The 13,345-nt window shown below is 36.5% G+C and overlaps 1 protein-coding gene across 1 annotated transcript in view; it reads right to left on the bottom strand.

The window, feature by feature from the left end:
• ERP44 (endoplasmic reticulum protein 44) overlaps window positions 1-13,345 on the bottom strand; it is an 83,438-nt gene that overhangs the window by 51,206 nt on the left and 18,887 nt on the right. Inside the window, exons 2-3 of the mRNA XM_004423256.3 lie at window positions 4,597-4,669; window positions 2,844-2,883 (exon numbers count right to left, since the gene is read on the bottom strand). Of these exons, the coding sequence (XP_004423313.1) occupies window positions 2,844-2,883; window positions 4,597-4,669 (113 nt within the window). The remainder of the gene's footprint in view (window positions 1-2,843; window positions 2,884-4,596; window positions 4,670-13,345) is intronic.

Below are 13,345 nucleotides of genomic sequence, written 5' to 3'. Positions count from 1 at the left end.
AGATGTCTGTTAAATGAATAAACTGATAAACTGGAGGAACTGGAGAGGCTAGGAGCACAGGTTTGGAGGTTCTTAGAGTTGCTGAAAATAGGGTGCTGGAGGACAGGGGAGAAAAGGGGTAGGGACCGGTCAATGGTTTCTTGAAGAATTAGGATATGGCCTAGTAAAGAACCAGTGTATAGGCTCCTGGTTTAAGGGCAAGGTAAAGACATACAGTAAGGGCTCCTTCTTTCTGGATTGTCCAGTTTGCTACCCAGTAAGCACATTTCACGTTTAAAATAGGATCAGTTTTAATACCAAAAGGTGAAAGGAGAAGATCAAATAAAAGTTCAATTGCAATATTACTGTAACTTCATACACATGTATCCATACATATGGAAACTTACATTTATAAAAGTTAACATAACAAAAGCAATAGAGCTATTAAAAGGCCTTAAGAGTCATCTGAATCCAATCTCCAATCTAGTGCTTGAACCCTTTACAAATCAAAAAATGGGTAAAAGGCTTTGCAGGAACAATTTGAGGGCACTTACTAGTATGACCTAATGGGCGGAAAAATAAGCTTTGGAGTCAGACATACCTGAATTTAAATCTCAGTTCCACCACTTACTAGCCGTATCACCTTTCTGAGCCTCAACTTCCTCAACCTAAAATGGAAATTATAATACCTACCTGTGGGGTAGTTCTGAGCGTTAAAAACAATGTATGTGAAGAGCCTGACACATAACAGCATTATTAAGTACCTACTATGGTTTATTACCCTCTGAGGCATATCAGTATTTTTAGGCAGTTCTACCAGAGAATTCTTCCTTAAACCACGCCACATCCATAACTCAGAATCTAGGGAGTTATGGGAACTCAGAATCTAGCCTTTCAGGCCACACAGGGTAGGTCTATGTCCTGTGGCCAATTACCTGAGTTTTTTCAGTTGAACAAAAGAGTACTAATTCATGAACAACTTCAAGGTATTCTTTGGGTAATATGTTTTCCCAAATAACTGAAATTAGTCCACAGTTCCAATCCAGTTTTTGCAAAAACGTCGACGGCAGGTTCTATTTTTCTTACAGCAAAATCCCTTAATCAAGAGAACTGTGTTCTAGTTTTAACTCTGCCACAATCTACTCATGTAACCTTGGGAAAACACTTTACTCCTCTGGATCTCAGTTTTATTTTTAAAGCGGATTGGACTCGATAATCTGCCAAATTTTGTGACTGGACACAGCCAGATCTGAACAATGCTAATTTACCCTGGAAAATGCTACCTTTGTTATACATTTTATAAATGGTATTTTCTCTGTGTATCTTCAACATTTTACTGAAGTTCTTTAAATACCTATCATTCATTCAATAAGTATTTATTATGTACTTATCTGCCAAGTATTATGCAAAGTGCTTGGGGATTAATATTGAAAAAAGACAGATATGGTAACTTTTCACAAAGCTAACGATGTAGTGGAGAGCCATCATCTAAACTATAGCATACAAGTGTTACGACTGGGTGAATATGGGATGTTATGGGAAGATACGGAAAGGTTCCTAAGCTGACTTGAAAGTAAGGGAGGGAACACTGATCTAGGAAGGTGACCTGGAGAAAGCTGCACCTAATCTAAGACTTCAAAGATGATTAAGACTTAACTAGGTAAATAAGTGGGTGAGAGAAGAGTGATCCATTTGGGCAGAGAAAACACTACAACTAAAGGTCCAGTGATGAAAGAGAAGAGAATATTACAGAAACTGAAAGACGTTCAGCATAACTGGAAAAGAATGTGGGAGTGGAGGGAGGTAAGATATATAGCTGTAGAGGGAGGAAGGGACGAGGTCATCAGGGGCCTTCTTAGGCCAAGGTAAGGGACTTACCTAAAGATAACAGAAAACCATTTAAGAGTTTTAAGATGAGGTATAAACTAATCCAGCTTGCACTTTAGGAAAAACCACTTTGGCTTACTTTGTAGAGAACAGAATGGAGACATATAAGACTAGAAGCACAGAAAATAAATTAGGAGACTGATGCAGGAACCTAGGTGAACTGTGGGACCCTGGCCTGAAGTAGCGTAGTGGCAACTAGTAGGCAGTAAGCCTAAAAGGGTCAAATAAGATACGGATTGCCTAGGAATAAGGATTGTGTGTTTCAAACCTCTCTCCAGCTGAAGTGCCCTTCTTCCTATCCCCATGCCACATTCATTAACATCTACTACATATTATGCCCTCGTTCTAGATGCTAGGAATACTGAGTAAGACAGTATTTCTGCCCTCAAAGTTTGTTTGGTAGGGCACAAACAATGATAAAAGACAAAACAATGCAGTAAGAAAAAGAAAGTGGTACATAGGGTACTATATGAACACAGAGGACAAATTCTGATTTGGAAGGGGAAGGAATAAAGGCTTCCTGGAAGCAGCAGTAGATGGTATATGTTAAAAAATGTCAACATTATTTTTCCTTCTAAACTTGCCAGACACACATCCTCACCTTCAAATACTGCCCTACTTCCTCAGTCAGGAAAAATACAGAATTGCAATATGTACTCTTTTGTGTGTGTGTGTATGTGTGAGATATTTTGAGTTTTTATGTTACCTGCTTTTATTTTAAGATGTGGGATAATGCAATCAGGTGTATTTCTCTCTTAAAACACAAATGCTCACCAAATTAAGCTGCTTTATTTGTGAATGAATCTTAATGGATTTTGTGTATGGAATATGGTTTCACCAAAGAAAAAGGCTTCCCCACTCATCCCTTTCTAGCAAAGAAAAATTCACCTTTAGCAAGTTAAAAAAAAAAATGAAAAACAACAACTAAACGATGTAACCCTCCCCTAAAAAATACAAAAAATAAGATTATTACTTACCAGTCAGCATAAAAATTTACTAAAGCAACATCAGCATTATCTGAAATTGAAAAAGAAAACCAAACAACCTAAGTTATTTGCATCTACATACTTTTGACATAAAGATTTGGTTTTCATCACGGTCTTCTTTCCATTGGAAAAGGCCCACTAAAAATACAGAGTAACAATCAAGTCACCTCTCGCTCACAAACCCATACACAGAGTCATGGATGGCTTACATAATTTGTGGGAGTCCGTGTTCCTTTTCTCTATATCCTCCATCTTTATACCTTCATCAAATGAATATAAAACAGAAGGGGAATCAAACCCAGATCAGGCAAGTAAGCTACTAAATAGCCCAGTCTCACAAAAAGCAAAGTGGAATGATCTGGATTTTAATAATCAATTTTTTGACCTTCCATATTCATGAGTAACTGAGAATTAGCTCTGCAAGTAAAATTCTATTTCACAGAAGAGACCTGTATAACCAAGCTATTTCTAAATCTCAGATGTCTCACCTAGTGGCAACAAGTAATCTACAACCAAGGGTGAAGCACAAGATGTACTTTTTCTGGTTCCTAACCATTTAACAGTCATTCTCTGTTGCAAAAATAACTTAGTATCATTTGCATATCCAAATGTGAAGAAGTGAGAAAGATACATTTGTTCCTTTCGCCTAAACCTAATACAGAGAAACAGATAAACTCCTAAGTACTCACAAAAACAAAACAAAAAGATAATCTAGAATTTGGAAGACAAAAAGAGTGAGAATGATATGTGAGTCTCAACTTTCTTCTTCCTTTTTTCTCTTCAAAGCACTTTTTATCCACTTGCTTATCCACTCTAAAGCAGTGGTTCACAAACTGTGGTCCCTGGACCAGAAGCACCAGCATCACATGGCAACTTGTAGAAATGCAAATTCTTAGGTGCAGTCTAGCAGTTTCTGTCAGAAACTGGGGCCAAGGCTAGCAGAACAGATTTTAATAAATACTCCAGGTGATTCTGATACACGATAAAGTTTATAGAACCATTGCTCTAAAGAGATCTTATAACATAGGAATACACTTTCTAGCACTTAAAACCAGTTCCAAAAACACAAAACAATATATGATGCTCAGTGAATGACTCCTTCCTCTATTATTTTTGGTTTTGTAATGCTCAAACCAGTTGGTGAAATGGAGTGCTTCAAAAAAAAAAAAGAAATCATTTATGCACTTTGTACATTTTCTTAACTCTAATTTTCTATCAACCACGTCTTCAATACTTCTTTCCAGTACTTTCAAAAACAAGAAATGTTTTTCCCCCAAGTTAACTGTATCTACAAATTGTTAGCAAACAGCATTCAGTGAAACACTTATTGAACTTAATTGGACCAATGACAATAAAAGAGATCAGGTGATTTAGGTAAAAATTTAAAAAGACAAATTTCTAGGCTGTGTCCTAAGATCATTAACATTTAGTACTGCACAGTGGAAACTGCTGGCCTTTAAGTTGGCTTTAGCAAAATACTTTATGAATTGTTAAGAGTGGCATTTATGACAAGGCAAAGAAATAAAATAAGACTAAAAGTTTACTTCACTTGTAACACAAGAAAGTAGGCTTACATTTATACTAAAAAATTAAAACCAAAAGTGCTTTGTTAATTCAGTACACCACGGAATTAGTCACAAGGCCAGCTCCTCAATTGTTCTAGATAGTTGAGATTTTATTTTGTTTCTGTATATAAACTAACTATAGAGAAGGAAGTGTACTTTAAAAATGTCCAGGTACTTACTTAAAATGTCATCTATATTCTCTGTATCAAGACTTGTTATTTCAGTTGTTACAGGAGTAAAAACCCAAGTTACCTGGAAATTTAAAAAATGTAAAATCAATAAATGTTCCCACAAAAGGCAAATAATGCACAAAGTCAAAAAAGAACAAGAAAATTTACGAATAAAGTTGGTTCCACTTGTTATTTACAAAATCATCCATCAACTGGTTTTAATCTTTATTATCTATTCTAATCCTTCACTAGATCAGTGAAATAGGAGAAGTACAACTTTTCTCAAGCCTGCAAACTAGTCAAATAAGACTTTCCATACTTTCAAACATATAAAAAAGATTAATTCTAAACAATTGAGAAAACTGAGAATTTACTCACTCTTTTAAACTAATACTTTCAACAACTTTATCTTTATAGTGCCACAACACAAAATTTGCCAGATTATTATTAGTTTTGAAAGAATATAAAACCAAAGCTCAGTTTGCTGATTCTATCCCATCTTGTTTCTAAGACAGTACACAACAATGAAGAGAAGAGTTCAAGACAGACTTTCCAAGTTGTGAACCCAAAGCCCTTCTTGCCTCACCTTCACTTACTGGTGTAACAACGTGCTAAGTGAAAGGCTTATTTTACAAAGAGAAGAAGAATGTTTTGCTTCCACTTTAATGTGTCTGAACCACAAATTTCAAGTTTATCCAAGAAAATCTCAGCTTGCCATTTGCAAAACAAAGATACAATTTTAAACTATCAACTGTTTACTTACTTTAAATGAGTATATTTTATTTTTAGGCTCCATCTTTAATAGGCTATGTGTTTTGATGCCTGGACAGTTTTTTGTTCAAACCAGAGTTTTTGTATGGAAATTCAGTGAACCACTGCTCTTTACAGAGTGACAACTAATGGCAGGCCCTAATCAAGGTACTGAAGACTACTCCTTCGCCCACCCACTTCATGGACACTTTAGTGCTCACTACAGTTACAACTCAAAAATTTTATAATTCACCAACAATTCAATTTCTAATGGTATAAAGAGACGTGTTGATGCTGGTATGTAAATAAACCCTGCTAATTATTCAAGATATTTCTATAAATTTATTCTTTTCTTAGAAAAGCCTAAGAATAACACGTTTTACTTTCAAGTTACCACAACAGTGTAGCGAATAGCTGACTGCTATTTCTGCTAGCAACCAATAAATTATACTCTTTTGAAAGTAAGCTGGATAATTTAAAATTCCTGAATATTTGACTTACATAACTAATTTCACTATTTTCAACACCTCAAAACTTAACTTGAAAGATCAGACTTCCCTCACTAATCATTACTTACTGTCCATGTCTCAATTAACAGATTTTTCCCTCATCAGAGTATGATCAGTTCTAGATAACTGTGTAACCTGTTAAAAGATAAACTGAGGCATATTAAAATTTTTAAGTGTGTATCTGAGCAAAACTCAATTTGAATCAGGCAGCATCCAATCTAGTAGACAGAAAGGAGCTCCAAGGAGCTGTACAAAATGAAAAACTTTCACAGGCAGAAAGAAGGGAGTGGGAACAAAGAAGTAATACTAAGTAAAAAAATGGGCTGGTTACTGCAAAATTACTTTCCTGTAAGGGATGGCAGGGGTCCATCAGGCAGGTTACCTAACTAGTGCTGATTAGGCAATTCCTGATTGACTGGTTTAAGATTCCATTTCTGGGAGAACTGAAACTAATTAAGTGAGGTCTCGGTTGGTGATGTGGGGCTTAGCATAAGTGACTCCATTTTGGGCCTACTGTCTTGTTTTTAACAAACCGAATTATATTGGTACAGCAAGATTTTAGAGTGGATTGTGTGAAGAAAAATTCAAGGCAATGACGCAAAAATATTATCATAAAGCAACAAAGTTGATCATTATCAAAGTCATTAAATAACTTGACAGTCACTTAACAGAGTGTCTACTAGGTACTGAGGGCACAAATGCATAAACCATGGTATGCTCTGCCTCAAGGAGCTCTCACACGAGTGGTAGTGGTAAAGAGGGGAGAAAAATGATAAATACAGATACGATAATGGTCTTCAGATTTATAATCCAAGAAAGCCCATTTCTGAAGAACTAGTTATCGCCTATCAAAATATACATTTACAGAGAAGTATATTCTAAATTTAATTGCTTTTTACTTTGAAACATTTACATGGCAAAAATATTCACATGCTAGGTAATGACAAAAATGAGGCATCAATCAAGTTGGCTACATTAATAGATAATTATTACTTAAGAAACATTGTGATAATAAGCATGCAACTGATAAGACGATTCACCTAACAGTTGTGTTTAAGAGGGCGCAAAGAAAACTCTCACTGACCAATAATCTCTCCTCCCTGGAGAGTATAAAGGAGGTGGTTTACCATTAACATTTCTATTAATATGCAGTATGAAGGGAAAGACAGGTTGTTTATTCGAATTGTTAGCAAGCTCCACTAGTCTGACAAATTGTTTCTTTTCATGTCAGCCCTAGGCGGAAACAAGCTTCTCCTGGGGAAACATCTTTATGTGTCAAATGCTATAGTGCTTAAGTAAAATAAAGACAAGTAGCTCTAAACCAGGACAGGAGAAGGATAATTGTTCATTTTTTTAAATTTAGACTTGAAGTAAACTTATTTTTTTAAAAGAAACAACAAAAACCTACACAGAAATTTTGAATAGAATATCTTAGTCATGGAGAATATAGCCTCTAATGATGGGATATTTAGACAACATATGTAAATATAATTAGAGACATAAACTTATGAAATATTTTACAAATTGGTCATTCTCTTCAGTTCATTAGCTCATTTTCTTGCCAAGAAAACTGAGAGGCATCTCCAATCATCTTCTATAATTCATTAGATAATTCCCTCCACATGCATTTATTGCACCAAATAGTAAACGTTTCAGTCTGAGATACGTCTAGTGAAATGATCTTATATAAAAGGCACATCAGTGAAATGGTAAACAATGCACCCAAATTCATTTAAAAAAAAAATAAGTGACAGGCTAGCTTTAAATAGGAGCTTCTTCAGCAAGTAAAGAATATTTTCTTCCATTAGACGGTTTTTCAAAATTGAGATATCTTTGGAACTAAAAAGCCTTTCTCTCCTTAAATTTCCCTGTATCCTCCATGACCACCTAACTGGCTAGTGACGCCAGTGTACTGGCTGTACTTCCACAGCACTTTAGAAGCCACCCAGCAACCAGTCACTTTCCCCAAAATATGCCCCACAATTTCTCTGCTTCCATCTCTTTGTCTATGTGGTTTTCTCTACCTGGAGTGTTCTCCTCTCCACTACTGCATAATCAATCCTTCAAGGACTGATTCCCTCCTCCACAAAGCTTTATCTGGTTCTCCTGGTAGAAAATGACTATCCTTTCTCAAAAGCCTGACCTACTCCATGGGGATCAAAAAAGGGAAAATGTAGGCTAGGGAAATGGGAGTTACTGCGAAATTAAAATTCTCTCTAGATTAGACAACAAGTTGTAACAAGATACAATGAAAAGCTGATTACATGATAAAAGAAAGTATTTTAGAAATAAACTTTGGAAAGATTTTTTAATAATCACTCTAATGTTAGGCCAAACTTTGTTACAATATTAACATATATACAAGCTCTAATACTAGCACACATGCAATGCTTTGGCACTTGCTGCAAAGGCCCAGGGCTATTCCTCTTTCAAAAAAACACTAAGTGAACAAGACAATAACCTAACAGGATCTTTTTCAGAAGTTATGAACTCACAGCAATAATAACACATACTGGAAGTGAATTATTAAAGCTTCTCTGTTCATAATTTTTTAAATAAATAAACAAATTTTCCTAGAACATTAAGACCATTCGAATATACCCTTAATGGGAGCCACTAGGACACTCCCTGAACTGAGTACCTCCCTTCAATCCAACCTGCCCACAGAGGCCAGACTAATCTTTTCAAATGCTGCTTTGCATATATCAATTCCCCTGCCCAAAAAAACCTCCAAAGATTTTTCATCGTCTACAGTATAAAAGCCTAACTCCATGGCCTGGCATTTAGGATCATTCACAAACTAGTCCACACTTGCTTTCCCAAATCACATCCTACTGCTCCCCATCCCTATCCTATACTCCAACTAACGTGAACTATAGTTAGAGTAACCACAGATTCGAATTGGCCATATACTCTAGCTCGCTTGAGACAAACCCAGTTTATGCCTGTTGCTCTGGAATATTAATAGCACCACCTCCTTTCAAAAGAGTCCAGGTTTGGGCAATAAATTATATGGTCAACCTATTTGCAGTAGACTCTTGGCAACTGAGAGGAACTGTAACAAGCTCTTCATAAATCCTAAATTATTAATAAGCACATAATGTCTTTCTATATCATATACAGCAAAATGAAAAATGGAATGAGAGTGAATCTATACGAACAAAGATGGACTAAGATATGACTGCTAAACCAATCACTAGCCTCACTCATTGACTTGAAACACTAGGCTCTTAGCAAGGGAACAGAATCAGTAACTCAGAAGAATTACTACATGACCCTTCAAGGGTCATTCACAAACGGTCCAAATCCTGTAAGCTACAAATCCAAGAATGCAAAAGGTCTACAGTAGTTGTAATTCCTAAGATGTGTCTCTTTATTCTCTTGCCTCCATACTTTGCTCACTCAGTTTCCTCTGCTTGGAGCTGCTAGGAAAGCCTACCTAGTTTTCAGAACCTGATTCAAAAGCTATCCTTTCTATGAAGCCTTTCCAGATGGTCCCAGACAACAGTGATTCATTTCTCTCTCCTCTGAACTCCCAGAGCACTTTTGTAGGGTGTTAACACATTACTTTTAGGTTATTTGTGCTATCTTACTTCCTGTAGGAGACTCTGAGTACCTTGAAAGGAGAGACTGTACCATCACTTACTACAGTACCCTATTTGTTTACAATAAGCACTCAACTATGTACTAAGTAAACGAATGGACAGATTATGTTAATACACTAACAATTTAGAGGGAGAGTGTTGGAGAGGAGAAATGGGGGAAAGAGGTTCAGAAATGGGAACAGCTAACAAACATTTTTAACATGTTTGAGGAAAATAAGGTTATCAAATAGGAATGAAGTCTATATTAATATTTGTTTTTAATTATGTAACGGTGAAAAGCACACCACTAGGTGATGATTCCTGACTCAGATTTAGAGGGAATCTCAGAAGTGATCTTCGCACCCACTGCAGAAACCCCTCTACCTCACCGCCTAAGAGCTGTCATGAGCCCCTAGCTACACCTTCTTCTCGTTCCCCAAGCTGTTCTCTGACATGACTTCCAGACGCTTCAGCATACATAACACCCTCATTTAAGGATAGCTATGTTACATTAGTGGATAAAAATCCAATACTTCTTGTATTGTCCTATTTTAAGGTTGTTAAATTAGTCATGAAAATAATTTGAGACTTTCAGGACCAGAAGTTAATAAAGTATCAGGCAGAAGCAGTTATTAAATATGATTTCTATTAGCAAGATTTAGAGTCACAAAAGCATTTGCTGGGCTTTGCTTTAAGTGTTTCATTAGAATATCTCAGCAAATGAGTTTAGAAAACAAACTATTTCCAATGAGTTTGTTTGTTTGTTTTAAAGCTCAATTCCTTAAAACCCTGCTATTCAAACAGTGGTCCCTGAACCAGCAGCATTGGCATTCCCTGGGAGCTTGTGAGAAATGCAGAATATCAGGCCCCTCCCCAGACCTACTGAACCAGAATCTCCATATTGGTAAGATCCCCAAGGGATTCCTACGCACATTCAAGTTTAAGAAGCACTGATTTAGAGAAGAAAGCTTTTGACTCTACAAACAAGCATGTAAATTCATTTTAAAGTTTATACGATGTTTTTGGTCCTAAGATATGAACACAAGAACAAGTAAGACTCATTTGTGAGAATTCTGTTTTGACATGCAAATTACTGCAATTTTAGAAAAATGTGGAATCTGTAATCTTATTAGAAATTTACATAGATGTTAATTTTTAAAAGTACAATGCCTTCTGCCTGAATAGAAAATTCTGTCTGAAAATTATTAGCATAAAATAGAAGCTTCAACAGAGGATGTTTCCTTCCGTGGCATTACTTTCTCAATTGGCATTATACCTGCTAGGCATTCTGCAGTAACAGCTTAGGGTATTTTTGCTAAATCGTTCATTTACCTGCCTTTCTGTTGGGAGATTCTCAAAGCCCTTTACAAACGATGTCTCTCCTACAGCAAGAAATAAGCAATGTACCAAGCAACAGTTCCCTTCCACTTCTAATCCAGATTGACAAATCAGCCTCCCACCTGCAGTCCCAACACCAGGGGCCTCAGGCCACTTCTCCTCCCTGGGGCCACTTCTCTCACGTGCAGTTTTGCATTAAGCTGGCAAGCAACGGTAGGTTTGCAGTTGGCTGCAAGGAGCTAAGAGATATGAAAGGTCCCAGGAGAAAAGAAGCTGAGGCTGACAGGCACTGTACAAGCCAAGCCTTGAAGCTGATATCAGTCAAGGCACATCTCACTGTTAGTATTCCCAGAAGCATTGTAATGAACTAGAAGTTCAAAGGGAGGGGAAAAATAGGACCAAGTATAGAATAACACTGGGAAGCTATTTAACCCTTAAATTGCTCAGTGATACAACATTCCTATAATATCAATGCAACCCATTTTGGACGAGTCAGAACCAATCTGCTTTTATAAAGAAACATTAGAACAATTACAACATTCTTCATTAAATAACTCAAAATATGATGGGGCAGACATGTTTGGGAAAAACAAATTCTACGCAAAAAAAATAATTCACATATAGATAATATAATCCCTAAACTCAAATTCTGCCAGTAAAAACAAACATAGAAAATAAAAAGAAAAAAATGGTTGCACTTCATACTTTTTCTTGCATATTAGTTATTTGATCATGCACGGATTTCCATTAAAAATTGATGTCATCTGTGTTTTGTTCTTCACTGTATTCTAAAAATGGGATGAACTAATTTACCTAGAATAGACAATGTAATTCTCTGACCTTCAGAGAAGAATGCTCTTGTTATAAAATGCTTTTCAGAACTGGAAATGAGCTTCTCAATGCATAGAAAGAATTTTTCTCTTAAAATCACTATATACTGCTCCCCTAAAACCCAAACTTCTAGCAATGGCAATACTAACAAAGCATGGGAATTGGGAGAAAATTCAAGATGAGAATCGTTTTCTTCTTTTTCTGTACACACTCTGGAACCCAGAGGGAGTGCGTGGGGGGGGATATGTGAGACAGTGTCCCATTCATCACTGTCTCCCAATTAGTACCTAGCACTGGATCTTGCAAGTAATAGTCCAGAACAAATACTTGCAAATATACACCAAGAGAAAATTATGACTGCTCTCCTTGTGCTACACTGTAATTCTTGCCCACGATGCCTGATGAAAGCAAGTTTCCTTGAGAGAGTCTACATACAAGCTGGTACATACATTCTTTTGTTAGGTCACTCATTCATTCCACAAATTTTTCACTGAGTCATCTATAACATGCTAGGCACTGTACTGGGTACTGGGGAAAGAGGTAAGAATAACATTATATAGACGTTTATATTACATCTAGCAAGATCATCAATTTCATTTTCATATTAAGAGAGAGAGAGAGAGAGAAGATTCTCTCTCTCAAGTATTTTCATTTAAGAGTCATCCATAATTCCTGCAAAGTCATTATCTATTCTCACAAGAAGATAACTGCTGGGCACTGAACTATGAGAATTACATGGTATGTCATAATCCCTTTTTGCCTAGGCTTTCAAGAAGCTTTGAGCTAATCTTCACGTGGAACAACTGCACTGACACTGTTAGTGAACAATCTTAACATCACTATAAGTGGAACAATCAGATATTAATGTTTCTTGATAGGATGCAATAGGAAATAGAAAGCACAACTTGTGAAGTATTCTTAACCCCCCAAAACCAGAACCTGACCTTAATCTAATCAAACCCAAGAACTAGTGTATAGGAAACACTGGATATAGAGGAACACGTAAAATGACATGAGGATGCAAGCAGCCATGTCAAAATATAGGTGTATCCTGACAATGGAATATTATTCAGCGCTAAAGATAAATAGCTATTAAGCCATGAAAAGATATAGAGGAAACCTAAATATTACTAAGTGAAAGAAACCAATCCAAAAAGGCTACATACTGTTTGTTTCCAACTATATGATATTATACGAGGAATAAGGTCAGAAAAGTTAAAACTATGGAGACAGTAAAAACAAATCAGCGGCCAGAGTTTAGAGGAGAGAGATGGATGAATCAGTAGAGCACAGAGGATTTTTAGGGCAGTGAAACTACTTTGTATGCCTCTACAATGGTAGATACATATCATTATACATTTGTCCAAACCCATAGAATGTACAACACCAAGAGTGATTCCTGATGTAAACTATGGACTCTGTGTCATAATGATGTGTCACTGCAGGTTCATCAACTGTAACAAATATACCACTCAGGTGGGGGATGTTGATAACGGGGGAAGGCTACCTATGCAAGTGGTGGGGCTCAGGAAGCAAATGTAACTTCTGCTCAATACTGCTATGAAACTAAAATTGCTCTAAAAAACAAAGTCTATTTTTTTTTTTTTTTTTTTTTGGTGAGGAAGATCAGCCCTGAGCTAACATCCAATGCCAATCTTCCTCTTTTTGCCAAGGAAGATTGGCCCTGGGCTAACATCTGTGCCCATCTTCCTCTACTTTATACGGGACACCGCCACAGCATGGCTT

The sequence above is a fragment of the Ceratotherium simum genome, chromosome 29 (assembly GCF_057802395.1).
Source record: "Ceratotherium simum simum isolate JZ-2026a chromosome 29, ASM5780239v1, whole genome shotgun sequence".
Classification (NCBI taxonomy): domain Eukaryota; kingdom Metazoa; phylum Chordata; class Mammalia; order Perissodactyla; family Rhinocerotidae; genus Ceratotherium; species Ceratotherium simum.
Note: the sequence above shows the minus strand (reverse complement) of the source record. Positions and strands in the feature narration are given on the sequence as shown.